The sequence below is a fragment of the Oryctolagus cuniculus genome, chromosome 18 (assembly GCF_964237555.1).
Source record: "Oryctolagus cuniculus chromosome 18, mOryCun1.1, whole genome shotgun sequence".
In the NCBI taxonomy this organism is placed as follows: domain Eukaryota; kingdom Metazoa; phylum Chordata; class Mammalia; order Lagomorpha; family Leporidae; genus Oryctolagus; species Oryctolagus cuniculus.
In genome coordinates, this window is record NC_091449.1 from 39,617,296 (window position 1) to 39,630,417 (window position 13,122).

At 42.9% G+C, this 13,122-nt stretch overlaps 1 protein-coding gene across 9 annotated transcripts in view; it reads right to left on the bottom strand.

Annotated features, from left to right (window-relative positions):
* Nucleotides 1-13,122, bottom strand: part of CES5A (carboxylesterase 5A) — a 372,636-nt gene that overhangs the window by 30,378 nt on the left and 329,136 nt on the right. The window contains exon 1 of one of the 9 annotated variants that reach the window (XM_002711571.4): nucleotides 225-2,113. The exons of the other annotated variants lie outside the window; for them this stretch is intronic. Coding sequence (XP_002711617.1) covers nucleotides 225-297 — 73 coding nt within the window. The 5' untranslated portion in view covers nucleotides 298-2,113. Of the gene's footprint in view, nucleotides 1-224; nucleotides 2,114-13,122 lie in introns of those variants that run through there. 9 annotated transcript variants of the gene reach the window in all.

The window sequence follows — 13,122 nt, forward strand, 5'->3', positions numbered from 1 at the left end:
TCCATCCCATGTCCCTCCCCAGTGCCCAAGGGCAGGACCGGAGTCTTTCATGCTCTTTCTATATCCCAGAAAGAAGTTGTGGTCTGGGTTCTCAGCAGCTCCAGGAAACTGGAACCCCAAGGTACCACAGGGCTGCCCATGGGCCCTCCAAGACCTCTGAGAAATAACTATACTCCTTCAGTGGAAAATCTTCCCCCATCCCATCTTCCCATAACACATCTCACCCTTGCTGGCAGCTACAAGGACCCAAATAGCACAGATTAGAGCCTGGCTTGGGCGCACCCAATCCCCACTCATCTGGCTGGCCTGCCTGAACTCTCTGGATATCCACGACTTCCGCTGGCCTCAGAGAGCTTCTGTCAGCGACAAGAAAGAGCTTCCGTTTAGGAGAGAGACAATAGCAGAGCAGGCAGACACAGGATGTGCAGCTAGTGAAAGATAGCAGCAGACCAATACTTTCAGAGGAATTGACCAAGCAAGACTTTCCTGTTCTGATTTACATAAGAGGAAGCTAATGATTAACTTTTTAAAGATCATTTAGTAGGCTTTGAACTCATTGGATATAGAAAGAACATGCAAGAACAGGTAAGCCAGAGATCTCAAACTCATAGATATTTGTAGGGCTAGAAAGACACTTAACCAGTAATGAATAAAGCTGGCCAGGAGATACAACAGAGGGAAAACAGCACATCTTTGTGCTGTTTACTACACTTCTCAGGTCTAGTAAACATTTAGCTGTGACAATGTAAGTAAACTAAATGAGATATTTATACTCTTGATTTTTAAAAGTGTCTTCAAATGTTTACAAAAATCACCATGTGAGCCCAACATGATATTCCTACTGGCTTCAGGTGTGTCATGGGTCAACGCCTCTGATTCTGATCCATACCCAGGCTGTCCAGTGTAAATATGAGGAGATAGGACCAGGGAGGTGCACTTAGGACTCGTGACCTTTCTGAGACCAGTCTTCAGTATCCTGAGCTCTCATTGCAGGACTCTTTCCATCATAATGTTATGTTCTCAGAAACAGCATGTGCGTCATGGAAGATCCAGGTCAGAATCCAGGAGCATCACCTCCACAGCTGGCTCCATGTCTCAGGATGGAATCAGGAAGGGATTTCTCAAATGCTGGGGACTAAGCCAACAGAATTCTCTGGGGCACTTGTTGAAAATGCATTATTCTGGGCCAGCGCAGTGGCTCACTTGCTTAATCCTCTACCTGCGGTGCCAGCATCCCATATGGGCACCGAGTTCTAGTCCTGGCTGCTCCTCTTCCAGTCCAGCTCTCTGCTGTGGTCCGGGAAGGCAATGGAGGATGGCCCAAGTGCTTGGGCCCTGCACCCTCATGGGAGACAAGGAGGAAGCACCTGGCTCCTGGCTTCAGATTGGCACAGCGCACCGGCCATAGCGGCCATTTGGTGGGTGAACCAACGGAAGGAAGACCTTTATCTCTCTCTCACTGTCTAACTCTGCCTGTCAAAATAAAAAAAAAGAAAATGCATCATTCTGTCCCACCCCCTTGATATTTGGGGGCTCTGGAATTTGATAACAGCAGTAGTAGGTTTGTGAGCATTTGCCTTATAAGAAAGGCCACAAGCTGATATTATGTACCTTCAAGGTACAGAACTCTGTACAAGTTAGGAAAACTTTTCTCAAAGTCAGAGCAAGGAATGGCCTAATGCACTTTTCTAAAGGCAGGTGCTCCATGAACATTTAGGGATTTGAAGTCCTCCAGTATATAATCGTTTTTTTCTCCAACTCCAACTCCTTTCCTGATGCACTGCTGAAATGAAGATTAGGAACATACAATTTACACAGCAGTTAAGATTTCACTTGTGGGGCTGGCATTGTGGTGTAGTGGGTAAAGCCACTACCTGAGATGCCAGCATCCCATATGGGTGCCAGTTCAAGTCCCAGCTGCTCCACTTCCAATCCGGCTCTCTGCTATGGCCTGGGAAAGCAGTAGAAGATGGTCCAAGTCCTTGGGCCCTGAACCTGTGTGGAAGACCCAGAATAAGCTCCTGGCTCCTGCCTTTGGATCGACTCAGCTCCATCTGTTGGGGCCATTTGGGGAGTGGAGCAGCAGATGGAAAATCTCTCTCTCTCTCTCTCTCTCTCTCTCTCTCTCTCTCTCTCTTTCTCTCTCCCTCTGCCTCTCTCAAACTCTGCCTTTCAAATAAATAAATAAATCTTTAAAAAAAAGATTCCAATTGTGATGCCTGCATCCCATATATGAGTCCTTAGGTTCAAGTCTTTCCTCTTCTTCTGATCCAGCTTCCTATTAATGCACACCCTAAGAGGCAACAGGTGGTGGTTCAAGAAGTTTGGTCCTGCCACTCACTTGGAAGACCTGGATTGAGTTGCAGGCCTTGGGGAATGAAACAGAAGATGGATGATCCCTGTGTGTTTGTGCATGTGTGTGTGTGTGTGTGTCTTTCTTTTGAATAAATTATAAATAGGTTTATATATTGTATTGTTCCACTTTTTGTTACCCTAACTAAAGCACCTTAGAGGAGCTTCTTAAGAAAGAAAAGGCTTCTTTCAACTTAAAGTTTGGAGGGTACAGCTCGGGATCAGACAGCCCTACAGTCCAGTGTCTGATGCAGTCTGCTCATGGTGGGTGCAGAGGAATGATCACATGATGAGAAAGGAAGCAGAGGGAGAGAGAACCTAGACTGAATTTGAATTCAAATAGTCAATGCTTCTGTTAGAATCACCCTTCAAGAGGGTACCCCAATTATCCAAATACTCCCACAGACACTTCTCTCAGATGCCATAATTAGATCAAGTCTCTGCCTTAATCCCTCAACCCTCAACATAAGATATTAGAGCTTCAACATCAACATGAGTTTTGGGGAGACAAGTCCTTTCTGCCTTGGCAACTTTGAGGCTTTTTTAACCATCTTCTCCCTCTGGCCCTCTCCAACTGCCAACACAAAGATTCCCTCTGACCCAAAACTCTGTCCTCCCATCCAATCAGAAATCCTAACAGGCTGGCACCATGGCTCAATAGGCTAATCCTCCACCTGCAGCGCCAGCGCACCGTATTCTGTCCCGGTTGCTCCTCTTCCAGTCCAGCTCTCTGCTGTGGCCTGGGAGTGCAGTGGAGGATGGTCCAAGTCCTTGGGTCCTGCACCGCATGGGAGACCAGAAGAAGCACCTGGCTCCTGGCTTTGGATCAGCGTGGTGTGCCAGCCGCGGCGCCATCCGCAGCGGCCATTGAGGGGTGAACCAACGGAAAAGGAAGACATTTCTCTCTAACTCTCTCTCTTACTGTCCACTCTGCCTGGAAAGAAAGAAAGAAAGAAAGAAAGAAAGAAAGAAAGAAAGAAAGAAAGAAAGAAAGAAAGAAAGAAAGAAAGAAAGGAAGGAAGGAAGGAAGGAAGGAAGGAAGGAAGGAAGGAAGGAAGAAAGAAATCCTAACAGTGCCAGCAATGTGGCACAGCAGGTTATACTACTGCTTGGGACACCAGCATCCCATATTGGAGTGCCAGTTGGAGTCCTGGCTACTCCAGTTCTGATCCAGCTCCCTGCTATTGCACTTATGTACCTGCAAGATACATTGGGAAGACAGTGAAGGATGGTCAAACTGCCTGTCACCCATGTGGAAGACCTGGATGGAGTTCCTGGCTCCTGGCTTTGGCCTGGACTAACCCTAACTATTGCAGCCATTTGGGGAATAAAACTGTGGATAGATTCTTTCTCTTTCTCTCTCTCTCTCTCTGCCTTTCAAGTAAATAAATAAATCTTTTTTAAAAAATAAATAATCTCAATGTTCTACACTGTTACTCATTCAATAGTTTTTAAAGCATCTCCATATGTTCTGTTTTCATGTCACAATCCCCCCAATTTGGTTGTCTTTCTTCTCTAGCTCCTATCCTTTAAAGCCTAATTCAACTGCCACCTCTCCCAAGAACCTTTCCCAGAATTTTTAACTCCTTGGTGCTTTGCTTTTCCAACCTTTCTTGTTTCTAATTAGTTGTGATCATGACTCTCTTCCTCCTTGAGAGTACTGTGTCTGCATCCAACACAGCTTCTTACGTGCACCCTGGTGCTCCCCAGAACACAGCCATTGATCATCAGGTTTTTTTTTTTTTTTTTTTTTACAGGCAGAGTGGACAGTGAGAGAGAGAGACAGAGAGAAAGGTCTTCCTTTTGCCGTTGGTTCACCCTCCAATGGCCGCCGCGCCTGGCATGCTGCGGCCAGCACACCGCACTAATCCGAAGGCAGGAGCCAGGTGCTTCTCCTGGTCTCCCACAGGGTGCAGGGCCCAAGCACTTGGGCCATCCTCCACTGCACTCCCTGGCCACAGCAGAGAGCTGGCCTGGAAGAGGGGCAACCGGGACAGAATCCAGTGCTCCGACCGGGACTAAAACCCGGTGTGCCGGTGCCACTAGGTGGAGGATTAGTCTATTGAGCTGAGGTGCCAGAAAATCAGTTTTTTTAATCATTCTTTTTTAAATTTTTTTAACTTTTATTTAACAAATATAACTTTCCAAAGTACAGCTTATGGATTACAGTGGCTTCCCCCCCCCTCATAACTTCCCTCCCACCCGCAACCCTCCCATCTCCCGCTCCCTCTCCCATTCCATTCACATCAAGATTCATTTTCAATTCTCTTTATATACAGAAGATCAATTTAGTATATATTAAGTAAAGATTTAATCAGTTTGCACCCACACAGAAACACAAAGTGTAAAGCACTGTTTGAGTACTAGTTATAGCATTAATTCACATTGTACAACACATTAAGGACAGAGATCCTACATGGGGAGTAGGTGCACAGTGACTCCTGTTGTTGACTTAACAAATTGACACTCTTGTTTATGGAGTCAATAATCACCATAGGCTGTTGTCATGAGTTGCCAAGGCTATGGAAGCCTTTTGAGTTCACCAATTCCGATCTTAGTTAGACAAGGTCATAATCAAAGTGGAAGTTCTCTCCTCCCTTCAGAGAAAGGTACCTCCTTCTTTGAGGACCAGTTCTTTCCACTGGGATCTCATTCATGGAGATCTTTCATTTAGGGTTTTATTTATTTATTAATTTTTTTGCCATATAGTGTCTTGGCTTTCCATGCCTATAATACTCTCATGGGCTCTTGAGCCAGATCCAAATGCCTTAAGGGCTGATTCTGAGGCCAGAGTGCTGTTTAGGACATCCGCCATTCTATGAGTCTGCTGTGTATCCCGCTTCCCATGTTGGATCGTTCTCTCCTTTTTAATTCTATCAGTTAGTTTTAGCAGACACTAGTCTTGTTTATGTGATCCCTTTGACTCTTAATCCTATCATTATGATCAATTGTGAACTGAAATAGCTCACTTGGACTAGTGAGATGGCATTGGTACATGCCACCTTGATGGGATTGAATTGGAATCCCCCGGCACGTTTCTAACTCTACCATTTGGGGCAAGTCAGCTTGAGCATTTCCCAGATTGTACATCTCCTCCCTCTCTTATTCCCACTCTTATATTTAACAGAGATCACTTTTCAGTTACATTTAATCACCTAAGAATAATTGTGTGTTAATTAAAGAGTTCAACCAATAGTATTAAGTAGAACAAAAAAATACTAAAAGGGATAAAGTATTAAGTTGTTCATCAACATTCAGGACAAGGGCTGATCAAGTCACTGTTTCTCATAGTGTCCATTTCACTTCAACAGGTTTCCTTTTTGGTGCTTGGTTTTTTGTCACCAAATCATCAGTTTTCACAACTTGTACCCATTTTTACTACGAATTTGATCATGAATTTACTTGATATTTTTCTTTAAATATAAAAAATTGGAACTGAGAACTGAATGGAACCACAACCAGACATGGAACACAGTAGTGATGGCCGACCAGGATCAAGGTGCTGCACTGAGTCAACAGGGGAGGGTCAGCATTGATCAAGACAAAAGAACCACAGACTGGCCAGTGTATAATTTACCATCTTCCCAAGAACTCAGTGCAAGGAGAAGTTGCTATGGAGACTGTGACAATTGGAGGACCTCTGCAAGTGGGCCAAGTTTCCTTTACTCATATTATTTGTGTAGTCACATAAGCTTCCTCCAACTTATGCAGCCAGACACCATCTTGAAGAGGATAGGTAGAGTGTGGAGCAACTATGAGAGGCTGTGGATTTATTTGAAAAATGATAATGTTACTTAAAAATTGTTTAAAATATTGTATAGCGGGGCAGGCACTGTGGCACAGCAGGTTAACTCCCCGGACTGAAGCACCGGCATCCCATATGTGCGCTGGTTCAAGACCTAGCTGCTCCACTTCTGATCCAGCTCTTTGCTGTGGCCTAGGAAAGCAGCAAGAGATGGCCCAAGTCCGTGGGCCCCAGCACCCATGTGGGAGACCTGGAATAAGCTCCTTGCTTCTAGCTTCAGATCGGTGCAGCTCTGGCCATTGCGGCCAATCGGGGAGTGAACCACTGGATGGAAGACCCCCCCTCTCTCTTTCTCTCCCTCTCCTCTCTCTGTATAACTCTGACTTTCAAATAAGTAAATAAATCTAAAAAAAAAATTGAATAGGACTGAATTTACTAGATTAGGTTAAATTAATTATCTACCATTAACCAGTGGGGCAAGGTATCCTCTCTTCGCTAAAAAGGAAAACTAATAAGTGTTAGATATTTACAAAAGATATGCTGGGGCCAGCACTGTGGTGCAGCGGGTTAAAGCCCTGGCCTGAAGAGCCAGCATCCCATATGGGTGCCGGTTCTAGTCCCAGCTGCTCCTCTTCTGATCCAGCTCTCTGCTATGGCCTGGGAGAGCAGTTAAAAGATGGCCCAAGTCCTTGGGCCCCAGAACCCAAGTGGGAGACCAGGAAGAAGCTCCTGGCTCCTGGCTCCTGGCTCCTGGCTCCTGGCTTCAAATCGGCACAGCTCCGGCAGTTTTGGCTATCTAGGGAGTGAACCAATGGATGGAAGACCTCTCTCTCTGTCTCTACCTCTCTCTGTAACTCTGTCTTTCAAATAAATAAAATAAATCTTTAAAAAAAGATATGCTGACACTAAACTGAGTCTATCTCTTTTAGGAAATCAGAGTGGAAAGAACTGTGGAGGAAATGGCTTCCTAATTATATGTCTTCTTCATGTATTTGCTGTTCTGTCTAGGTGTAACCTCTGATTCTGTCAGATAACCCCTAATATATGAGCATAACTCAAAAAGGTCATCAAAGATGGAATTTAAAAAAATTTTTGGTGCAAAACTCTGGCCTCAGAATCAACCCTTGGGGCATTTGGATCTGGCTAAAAGGCCCATGAGAATCTCACAAGCATGGAAAGCCAAGACACTGTGGCAAAAACAACCTAAATGAAAGACCTCGGTGAACAAGATCCCAACAAAAAGAACGGGCCATCAAAGAAGGAGGCACCTTTCTCTGAAGGGAGGAAGGAACCTCCACTGTGATATGGCCTTGACTAAGTAAGTTCAGAGTTGGTGAACTCAAGGGGCTTCCATAGCCTTGACAGCTCATGGCAAGAGCCTCGGGTGATTACTGACGTCATAAATAATAGTGTCAATTGTTAAATCAACAACGGGAGTCACTGTGCACCTGCTCCCCACGTAGGATCTCTGTCCTTAATGTGTTTTATTATGAGAGTTAATGGTAAAACTACTAGTCTAACAGTACTCTAAATCTTGTGCGGTTGTTTGGGTGCAGTCTGTTGAAATCTCTGTTTAGTATATACTAAGTTGATCTTCTGTATATAAAGGTAATTGAAAATGAATCTTGATGAAGAGTGTGATGGGAGAGGGAGTGGGAGATGGCATGGCTGCGGGTGGGAGGGAGGTTATGGGGGAAAAAGCCACAACAATGCAAAAGTTGCACTTTGTAAATTTACATTTATTAAATAAAAAAATTTGGTGCAAAAATTTTTTGAAATCCATGCATAATCTTTTAATAATACAAATTTTTCCTGACTGGTTTAAGGATACTTCATATGCATGGATTTCAAGAAATTTCTCATCTAACTAAACTTATTTCTTAATTCTATTTTACCATGAGCTTTTTTATGTACCATATCATAAGACCTACATTCCGGAAAATACAATATGTAAGGCAACAATGACACTAGCTATCTTTTATGGGCTGTCTTGTAGGTACAAGGCACTAACCTAAATACTGTATGCATTACCTAATTTATTTTTTTATTATAAACACTTTTATTTAGTAAATATAATTTTCCAAAGTACAGTTTATGGATTACAATGGCTTTTCCCCCCCATAACTTCCCTCCCACCCGCAACCCTCCCATCTCCCGCTCCCTCTCCCATTCCATTCACATCAAGATTCATTTTCAATTCTCTTTATATACAGAAGATCAATTTAGTATATATTAAGTAAAGATTTAATCAGTTAGCAACCACACAGAGCATAAAGTGTAAAATACTGTTTGAGTACTAGTTATAGCATTAATTCACATTGGACAACACATTAAGGACAGAGATCCCACATGAAGAGTAAGTACACAGTGACTCCTGTTGTTGACTTAACAAATTGACACTCTTGTTTATGGCGTCAGAAATATCCCTAGGCTCTAGTCATGAGTTTCCATTGCTATGAGTTCGCTGACTTCGATCTTATTTAGACAAGGTCATAATCAAAGTGGAAGTTCTCTCCTCCCTTCAGAGAAAGGTACCTCCTCCTTTGATGGCCCGTTCTTTCTACTGGGATCTCACTCATGGAGATCTTTCATTTAGGTGTTTTTGTTTTGTTTTGTTTTGTTTTGTTTTGTTTGTTTTGCCAGAGTGTCTTGGCTTTCCATGGCTAAAATACTCTCATGGGCTCTTCAGTCAGATCCAAATGCCTTAAAAAAATAAAGATTTTCCTACACAAGATAGTTTTATTCCACTCACAGCCCCAGGCCAATGAGGACATTAGGAGTGGAAATTTGTGCTGTCAGGTTTCAGAATAGCCTGAACCACATATCAACCCTTCCCTGGGAGGAAATAGTTTTCTCACTGAATGAATTGCATGATATAGCTTATGTCCTGGTAGGAACTGAGGAAAATATATGTGGGAGTGGTTCTTGAGTATAGTGAGTCTGAAGGACAGGGCAAAAGATGAGACTAATTAGGAGAGAATTTATTAACACAGTAGCACATTCTCATGGAATAAGACTTCTTGTCCTCTCTGACCTCAGAATCAACCCTTCAGGCTTCCTAGTCTGGCTCAAAGGCCTGTGAGAGCATTTCAGGCATGGAAAGTCAAGACTCTGTGGCAAAAAATATCCTATACAAAGGATCCCTGTGAGACCTCAGTGGAACAAAAGGGCCATCAAAGGACGATATACTTTTGTCTGAAGGGAGGAGAGAACTTTGACTTTGCTTATGGCTGTGTCCAAATACAGATGGAGTCTATGGTCACAAAAGGCTTCCATAGCCTTGGTAGCCCATGGCAAGAGCCTCGGGTGATCACTTGTGTCATACATAAGAGTGTTAATTGTTAAAGGAACAACAGAAGTCACTGGGTACTTACTCTCCATGTAGGACCTCCATCCTTTATGAGTTGTACTATGAGAATCAACTGCAAATCTTGTTCTCAAATTGTACTCTATATGTTGTGTGTTTGTGTGGGTGTAAACTGTTGAAATCTGTGCTTAACATTGAGTTGGTCCTCTGTATATAAAATCAAACTAAAAATGAACCATAAGGAAGAAGGGGATGGGAGAGAGAGAGGGAGGTGGGATGGGAGTCAGGGTGGGAGTATGGATATGGGGGAAAGAACCACTATATTCCTAAAGTTGTGCCTATGAAAAATGCACTCATTAAATAAAAATTTTAAAAAAAGATTTGTTGTCCTGAAAGAACCCAAATCAACCCAAGTTGACTTGGGCTATCCTGATAGTCAGTAGTGGCTTTTTGAAACTCTCTGGACATGATGATAGCTTTAGCAATGAGACAAAGGTTCTATAATTGCCATGGCAGAGTACTGAAGAGACAAGAAGGTTCACAGATGTAAGGCTGTTAGAACAAATTTATTTCCTATGGAACCACCATCTGACCTTGTTTTCCAGGGTGCCCAGCGAGTCTCTTACTAGGACAATAAGGAATTCTTTGAGGAGTACAGTTGTAAAAGTACTTGTTAGGTCAGAATTGACACCAGGCAATTTCAACATGGAAATGGACTCCCCAGTATCAATATGAATGAATCTGGAATAAGAGAGGTCAGGCAGTGCTACTTCACCATCAGAGATAAAATAGAAATAATGACCTTAATGGGCAGCAAAGACAGGGTGGCAACCAGGACACTTTGTCCCATAGAAATATACATCAATAGTTAATAGATAATGGCATTCCTAGAAGTGGGATAGACAAGCAGCCAATATCTGAATGCTGTTTAACTTGCAAAACCAGAAAAGTCAGAGTTGGTGAGAAGTTTCATGAAAAATCACCATCCTTTACTAGATCTTTACAGATCCAAATCACTTCTCAAATGTATTGAGCCCATTGATTGAATGAGGCAGGATCGTCTTAAAAAAAAGAAGTATCGAATTTCAATACAAATATGTAAAAATAAGCACTTCCTCAATTCTCCTGGAAAAAGATTTGTAGTCAGGGGTCTAGGTCCTAAGAGAAACTTTCAGAAGCATGGTCATTTTTTGTTCATAGTATTATATTTCTCCTCTACTGGGACTAGTAATACATGAGATTCTCAAAACGAGGTAGTTCTCTGCCCTAACAGGCACAACCTTACTACAGAATGAACTAGAACTTGTCATTGACCCAGTGAACTCAAAGTTAGCAAGATTTAATTATGGCTCCATTTATTGTCTGGCCCTTATATTTCCCATCTCCAACAGGAGAGTCGTGACACACTTTGGATATCTGGATATAAATGTCAACTCAGACTCTGTGTCCAATAGTCCCGGATGTATCTGCTCAGTAAAAAGTAACCCAAGTAAATATTCATAGGTCTCCTTAGGAAAGACTGGTAAAAACTGTCACTGTGTATAATTGGTATAATTTTGCAGAGCCCTTCTTTCTAAGGATCTGGACAACTTTCCATTCAGTGATTGCCAGATCTGAAAACTTGCTCAAATATAGGAACAGAGTAAATATTTGTGGCTTTTCACTGGGGCTAGAAACCTCAGCTTCTGCTGCCCCTCTACTTTGTTTTTTTCCTTTATTATGGATGTTAAGCACAACCCATGGTGCAAGGTCTTAAGCAGAACTTGTGGATGGTCTATTTTGCCTCTATATGTACCATGCTCCATTAATAATTTCCACCATTCCCTAAAGGCCAATCTTCCTCTTCTGATCCCCTGACCTTGGTGATCATTAAAGCAACTACAGTCTCCTGGTTTCTCAAAAGTCATCGCCCAGTCTCTATTACTTTCAGGTTCCATCATCTCTGTGGATGTTAATAAAACCAGATCTGTTAATAAAACCAGATCTGTGGTCACCTGTACATGGCCTCTGGCCTGTAGAATAAGGCCACCACTAATCTTCTTAATGATGTTGGTGTCGCCCTCATATGCAAATTTGTGGCGAGGTCTTCAGCTGCCATTCAGCTGTGTCATCCCTTTGCTGTTGCTACTAATAGCCTGTCCTGAGGTCTCACCAAGTTTCTCTGAATCTCACGTGTAGCCATTTGTTAACAGCTATCTCTAATTACCCTACCCCAGCATGAGATTTAGTATAACCTAACCTACCCCTCCGTTTCTGTAGGCTTTGTACTTCTCATATTTTCCAAATGCTTACAGCATTGCACCTACTACAGCAATCTCCCTCCATTTGGGACATTTTTCCAAGTCACTACAAACAAAATCATTAGCAGCTGGGTGACCACCTTGTGCCAAGGACTATCTGTGCCCTACCTACAAACTAAGAGGACATTCTCTATCCTGTTGTCAATAGCTGATCCAATTCCAGAGCCACGTCAGTCCTGACACCATCTATATTGGTTTGGGTCTTCCAAGTAGCAGATATTATGAGAAGATTAAATAAAGATGCAATAGGGGAAATGACTATGGATAGAAAATAGGAAAGGAGCCAGAAAAGGCCAGGGGTGCTGCCAGATCATGACAGAATCTGCCAAGGAAGGAGGACAAGAAGGTTGGACAAAGGCTACCACGAAGACTAAGAAATTCCCAGCAAATATATCAAGGATTCTGTGAGCCTAGATCAATCACCAAAGGAGTCCTGAGTCTCCCAGAAGTTGGTCTACCACTGTACCTCTACCATACTCAGTCTTCAACCCAGGAAGCAGCCTGTGGGAAGCATGATCTGGGTGTTAAGGTAGTGACAGATTTCAGAGGTAAGAAGTTGATGATCTCAGCCAACTGTTGGAAGCAATAGTTGGAAGTCTGCAAGGTGCATTCTCATGGTTGCTATACTATATCATACTATAAGATATCAAATGAGTATGCAACCAGAGCTGCCCATTGTGAGCTGAGGATTTTCATATCCAACAATAAAGTCAGACAAATACATTTGGTACCATGTAGAAATTGTGACTAAGTAGTTCTCGGTAGCACAAATAAGTTACATGCATGTGGCTGCCCTAGGTCAACTACTGCTATTATACCAATGCCTCCCCTCAATTACATACATCTACTTCCTCCTGGCAAGTTCACTATAATTGACTGAGCAAGAAAACAGGGCTTTTTCACATATGGGCTGCCTTAAAAGATGGTCTATGATTCAGCTGTTACACAATAGCCATGCTCAGGGATGGTGGTCCAAAAGGACGGTAGTAAGTAGTAAATCTTCAGGTGTCTGGTTTCAAGTGATACACTTGGTTTCCCATTTCAAAAAGGGAACAAAAGTGACCTGAGGTAAAGATATGCATGACTTCTGGACAGTGGTGAATGCTTGGGTGGCTGCTCAGGGACCTGGAAAGAGACAGATTGGAAAAAATCAATGACAAGGAAGTCTGAGGGAGAATCATGCAGATCCATCTACAAGAATAGATCTAACTGTACAGATCTTTGTGTCTCACGTTAATGCCACCACTGAGCATTCACTTTAGACAAGGGATTCTATAAACAAATGGAAAAAAACCCATCCGAGGCATATTAGTCAGTTTCTCTCTTCAGCCCTGCAGTACTTGCCCAATGAGGCCATAAACAAAGAGCTTTGGTGGTAGACAAAACTACATGGGGTCTGATTCACCAGGGCTGATCTA